The sequence below is a fragment of the Aspergillus thermomutatus genome (genome assembly GCF_002237265.1).
Source record: "Aspergillus thermomutatus strain HMR AF 39 chromosome Unknown NODE_193, whole genome shotgun sequence".
Lineage (NCBI taxonomy): Eukaryota > Fungi > Ascomycota > Eurotiomycetes > Eurotiales > Aspergillaceae > Aspergillus > Aspergillus thermomutatus.
In genome coordinates, this window is record NW_020798242.1 from 52276 (window position 1) to 58512 (window position 6237).

The window sequence follows — 6237 nt, forward strand, 5'->3', positions numbered from 1 at the left end:
GAGACGATATGATCGAGCTGTGATACCGACGGTTGGGGTTTTGTCATTTTGATGTGGATAGGAACTGTATCGCTTAAAGCTTTTCCTTTCTTTCCATTTCCTTTATCTTCTTTTCTCACCACTTTGGTTCATATCTACTGATGTTTTGTGTGTGTGTGCGCGCGCCGAGACTACCTCAAGAAACCTCATCTGCTCATGGGAATGACTTCTCTAATGTCGGAGGAACATATGTCTTTGTTTCTCGATCTTTTTGACCTGCATCAAGGCGTCGTTGACTTCTATGTTCTCTGTGTTTAGGGCATACAGCTTATCAAGTTCAAGTACAGTACAAGAGGGAAATCATATGGAATTGTCATGATTTATTACCAAGCTTGACCAGCCTTGTACCATCGGGACATGAGATCCTATGGCAAGACCGCGATCCTCGAATGTTGCCAAGTTTATTTGAGTCGTTCCCCTCAAGAATGTCTGCCTGAGTTGGCTTGGACTACATTCCGACCCCAAGTCTCATACTGCAGATGTCACAGTATGAAACTGATGGACCAACGAACTGTCGGTAGTATCAACTGTCAAATCAGAACGTGGAAGTCCTTTTTTTAGCCACGCACCGACTCCCCTCGTGGAGTCGGTCACGATTTCTGCTGTAAGCCTGTAATAATGGGCACGATGGGCCCGTTCTAGATGTCAGTCAGATGGCTGGCTCTGACGGGCGTTGAGCACGCCGTAATCTTCAGAGGAGACTAAGGTAGTCTATCACTTGGCGATTACTCTGTGGGCTCTGAACCATTTGCCTTATCTGGAGTAGCTTGAGTAGGAGCAATACAGAAGATGATGTAAGATGATGGGTGATGCTTGATAATCATTTGAAATCAAAGCAGACGGATTGTCATGGACACCATCAGATGATTTGTTGCCAACATCATTCCTTGTGAAGCATTTCCTATTCGCATGTCACCATCACAGAGTCAATAATCATCTGCATGGGGGGCAATCATTGAGGGTGAACAGTGAACACCTTTCTACCTAGCACCAAGGGGACAATCTATTTGCTCATACTGCATAGTAGTTCCATCATGCAAGGGGGAGGGGCTCGCTCGGCTTTCGCCGTCGTTGCCAGTGAGCTCAGTCGAGGTTGAAGCATCATCGAAGTCTGCGGCTTGGTTGTGACACTGTGATTTGAGTTTCTTTGTCTGCATATTATTATTTGCTCACATATTCTTTAAAATGTGAGTCGGGATAACCGAAGACGGGAAGTGATGTTCCTAACCCCTCTGGCCTGGGATTTGGAGGGGTCGAGTGCAGCTTGTCGAATGGACGCGGTTCCTCTGAGCCGCTTTGGGTTACACAATGACAGGATCTCCACTTGATCTGCTGCCTGGCACTTGTTTCACTGTACCTAGACGAAGTCTTGAAGCCAATACGGAGAATCTAATCTATCTACTGGTTACCCGTATACGAGCTCAAATGGTTTGGGGTCTCACTACCTGACACGATTGGTGGAGTTCACCCCCATGTAACCGTCTTGAATGACAATAATGTAACGTGCGCTTTCATCGTACCATCGCACATTGCTTGGTGTCAATGCAGTCTCTCTTTATTTTTTATTTTTATTTTTTTTTTCTCTTTTGTTTTCTTTTTTGTGATTATTGTGGAGGGCTGGAAGGATCTCACAGTCATGGTACGGGATCTCTACCATCGCAGCTTCGATGAAGCGTCGGGGTTTGATCTTTCGGCCGTTTGTTCAGCCCGACGCCAGAACGCGGCATTTCCTACTGGAATATCAAATTAGATAAGTCAAAGGGAAAAAGAAAAAGAAAAGAGAAAGAAAACCCGCTAGAGCGGACCGTCAGCATTCAGTTTCGCGAGCTTAAATCGTAAGCTGGATGTCTTGTCTTGACTCTTGATCCTACGGAGTACATCGAAGAATGGTCTCCGCCTCTCAAGCTGTCATGGACAGACGGCTAAATCAGGGCTGAGTTGTGCTGACTGCTGATGATTTACTACTACTGAAGCCTGCCGGTCACTGTCACTCCGCATGATCCGCACAGACATAAGGCTGAAGAGTGAAGACCCTACGGAGGACCAAACCCAGTCAAATGCTCAATCAAACGGAAGGGTATCAAAGGATCTTCGCTTTGTGTGTCCACTCTCCAGCGTCCACGGACAATTCCGTATGCTCATAGTCATAGCCGAGTTTGAAGAACAAAACCAGAAGCGAGCTCGTATCTAACAGTCTTAAGACATTTTGGTTGGTCTGCGCCTGATGTACTACTCTGTCTCAATACCTAGGACTGACTCGAAACAGTGAATGGTATCCGTTCGTCGTAGCTTCCAGTAGGGAGTATCGATCATCCTCAAACATGATTGTAGCCTAGGCGAGATCGAAAGCGATTTGATGGCCTGGACCAACTGTGTAAATTTGGCTGTTTTGCACCCCTGAGTGGTCTGAAGACTGCTCCTTTGAAAGGCAGAATCAGAATCGACGATTAGACGAAGGAATTAGAAATCATTGTTCTTCCCATTTGGTTCCAATTCTGCGCAGAGACATCTGCATATGCGCTGACGGGTTGAGATAAGGATTAACTACTCTGTATGGAGCTAGAATTGATAGCATCATCGAGCATGCAGGACCGACAAGTGGAATAATGACCCATCCTGTCATGATGAGATTATGAATCAAGCAAGACGCAGCTTCAAATTGATGAGTAATCCTGCTCCAGGATATAGCTTCAGCAAGTGGAAATTCATGCCCGCAACGGACACTTAGATAGTCGTCACTTGAGTTCATATCGCTGAGACAGTCCGAATTGCTCCAGTCTCCCTGTCTTACACGGAAAGGAAAGGGAGCAGGACATCATCCACCTGCTGTCCATGGATGTAGCACAAGGTCAATTGATCACAGTCCAAAGCAAAAGTCCAGGAAGTACCAAGGCCACCCGAATTCGCTTGATTCCCCTTGCCAGTGGCCCGTGTCTCCTTGACCAATGCACTGTACCACATCAGGCTGGAGCTGTGGAGGCGCAGCATGCTCGATGGTTCGTACGTACTTACTACTAGTAGTACTAGACTAGTAGGACTTACTTGCGCAGAGCCCCACTGAGAACTAACCAGCAACTGGCCCGTGGCATCTGTCGAGTGCCAATTTAGAAGAATAATGATACGGGCAAGAATGGCTTCTATCCCATGGCAACTGGCAAGGAGGGACACCGCGACCAAACCAACGCAATTTCCAGCGCGAAACCAATCGTTTTTCTGGCCCTGCCAATGGAAAGCTGCAGTGGACCGTGACTACTGAGTCATCGGTCTCCCTATCAGGTGTAGGAGTAGGACGGATTGGCTCGGAGGGACTGTCGTATTCGTCGCCTGGCAATTTGAGTACTTACGGAGTATTCCGTCGACGTACAGTGTTGACTGTTGACATTGTTCGGAAACTCGCTCCGATCCACCCAAACTGATCCCTTGTCCCTATCAAATTATAGTGTATGTTATTTATTGACTGGGACCTTGATCCTTTTGGAGCAGGCAGCCAGAAATGCGAAGTTCGAGACGGATGGCGATGGAATGGAATCCTGGCACTCGAAAAGCCCAAAGAATGGGTGCACAAGCAGAAATGGACGGGAGTGTTTGTGGAGTTTTGGGGGCCAAAACCAACCAATACGGGCTAATACATGGAACATACCCGATTTACCATACGTCCTACAGTCTCGGAGTCGGCGCATCAAGTTGCCGTTCCTCCGCAGCTGTAGTACAGAAGTACTGATATTATTCATGATGATCAGAGTAAAGACCCTGGGCCAATTGTTTGGTGACAAATCCATATGCTATTCTAATAAATCCAAATTGAACCGGAAGACAAAACGGGCAAAAAGGACATGGACAAAAAAAAAAAAAGAGAGAACCAAGTCGGCGTTGCTGCCAATTCCCATTGCAACTCCCAAGATGAAGTTCCGTCTCTTAGTGTAAACCACAATTGAACGCCCCGAGTCATGCATCAATCTGTTCCCTAAATGCCACATGGGCATTCCAAAATCCCAGAAACCTTCATATGAACGGAGATGTTCTCCGAGCACGATTATTCAGCCCGTGAGCGAATGTAAGTCCAAAATGAGCGAGGAAAAAGAAGCCAAGATCGCCGCTGAGAGCAACATCCAAGTGTTATCCCATCCGGCCAAGCGTATCGTAACATCATTAAGAGAAATCATTAATTCAACAACTCAAATAAGCAACGACAGCTCAATCACAGAAAGGGAAATGAATGCGGGGAGCACGAGTCCGACTCGGGTGTGAGAGGACATGTGAGCATGGACGCCTCTGCGGGTGTCGACGGAGAGGAATGATCCTCAGCGAATATTTGACAGAGAGATGGGATCTAATGAATACCGAGTCAGCTTTCTTGCTTCTTTCTTTTCGTGGATGGCATCGATGCAGGCCAGGAGATAGGTCACGTACCGAAATATTAGATTCAACCGGATGGTGAGGAGTCGGACACAAGTCAATGCCAGCCATAGTCGCATAGCTCATACTGAAGGGACTGATGATCTCTTCGTCTGCAAAGGTATGAGGTCTCTTCAGCGGCCCGCCTGCAGACATTGCAACGGGCATGATTGAAGGCACCGGGGTTCCATACTCCCCTTGAAATGACGACAGGTCACTGTAAGTGGAACTGTATGCGGGAGAGGTGCCATAGTTGGACTGTCTGTATGGGTCTAGATGGGGATACGAGGGGTATGAGAATACAGGTGGGGGTGACGCTGACAGTTGCCGTGTGCATTGGTGAGAGAACATGGCCCCCCGGTCGTCTTGGCCATTGTAGCAGTCGTATGGAGGAAGGCGTTCGGTGGAGCGGTGACTGGTCTCCGAGTTTGACTTGGACGAGCGGTGGTTTCTGGTGCGAGATTTGACAGGATTCGCATGCTTCGGCAACTCCGGTTTCTCGTGAGACCGTTCTGGGGACACTGAAGCAGAGGCAGCCCTCTTTTCCAGGTCCTCCAAGCGACGCTTCAGTTTCTTGCCTGTTGCATCCGGAGATTGTCAGAACACATTTTCAGCGCCAGTCAGTTAGCAAATATGCTACTTACGATAGTTTCTCTGAGCAATGCGATTCTGTATCCGTCGGCGTTCAGCAAGATCTGAGATCTTTGTCCAGTCCTCGTTAGGGTTGGCATTGGGACTGAAAGCACTGCTGGAGCCGTGGTTTGATGAGCTTCGGGAGCTCGAAGACTGATGGTACGAGTTGTTCGTAGAGCGATGCATCTTGTGAGAGAAGGAATAAGATATGTTCAGCAATTCAAAAGCACAGTAGCAAGTATAGATGGCCGGAAGTATAAAGTCAGATGGTTTGGGAGGTTAGCCGAAGCCCAGGCAGAGCAGAGAACCTAGGAGGGTTTAAGTGATCTATACGAAGTAGGATGTAGACTAATAATAATGTCACAACCGGTAATTGAGAATCAACAAAGGAGATCCATCAGAATGAACAGGAAGCATCAGAGTATTTAAAAGAAGTCTGAGCCTAAGGTCGATCAGCTGGAGAATCAGGCGTCTAGCTTATGGGCTGCTAAGCCGCCATTGTATCCGGACCGAAATCAATTCATGATGATGAATCAAATCGTTGATAACAGCTCAAGTCCGAGCTCCGACAATTAATTTATTAAAAAAAAAAATGATTTTACAATTGTTGAGTAATATGTTTGCTAAATTTATTATTTTTCCATTCCTCGATTATTTTTTTGGGGATGGTGGAAAATGGACCTACCCGCTAATCTTCTGGGGGGTCATGGCATGGATCTGGAACCATGTGTTGTTGGTGAGGAACCTTTCCTGAATGGAGGAGTAGATGTGCAGGGCTGCGTCACGACTAATGGACCTGGTCGGCCAGGTGGGCTGAAGGAATGTCAAGGGTGTGAGGCTGTTTTAGAGATTAGGCCGATTGCCGACCAGGAAGAATGAATAATAATTGAATACTGGATGGAGGGATAAACATGGAGGAGTGGAGGTCTGGAGGACCAAGGCCCAGACAGAATTGGGAGGACAAGATCAGGCAGTGCTGAGTCTTTACCCCCCCTCTTCCCCCGAGACCTCCACAGTCCACACACCCTGTTTCTTATACACATTTCTGAGCCCACGAGATTAAGGCGAACGACGCAAGCCGTCTTCTCCTTGAAAAAAAAAAACTAGAGCTCCAATCGTCCACACTCACGCTAATCTCGTGTGCTGCAAGAGGCACTATCACGGAAATAT

The 6237-nt window shown here is 47.4% G+C and overlaps 1 protein-coding gene across 1 annotated transcript; it reads right to left on the reverse strand.

Moving 5' to 3' along the window:
- Window positions 1–4237: 4237 nt before the first annotated feature.
- CDV56_106195 (bZIP transcription factor) lies at window positions 4238–5253 on the reverse strand (the record flags this gene model as incomplete). Its single annotated transcript, XM_026759814.1, has 3 exons — window positions 4238–4369; window positions 4450–5012; window positions 5079–5253. 3 exons carry the CDS (start codon window positions 5251–5253, stop codon window positions 4238–4240), a joined length of 870 nt encoding a protein of 289 aa, XP_026612022.1.
- Window positions 5254–6237: the final 984 nt, after the last annotated feature.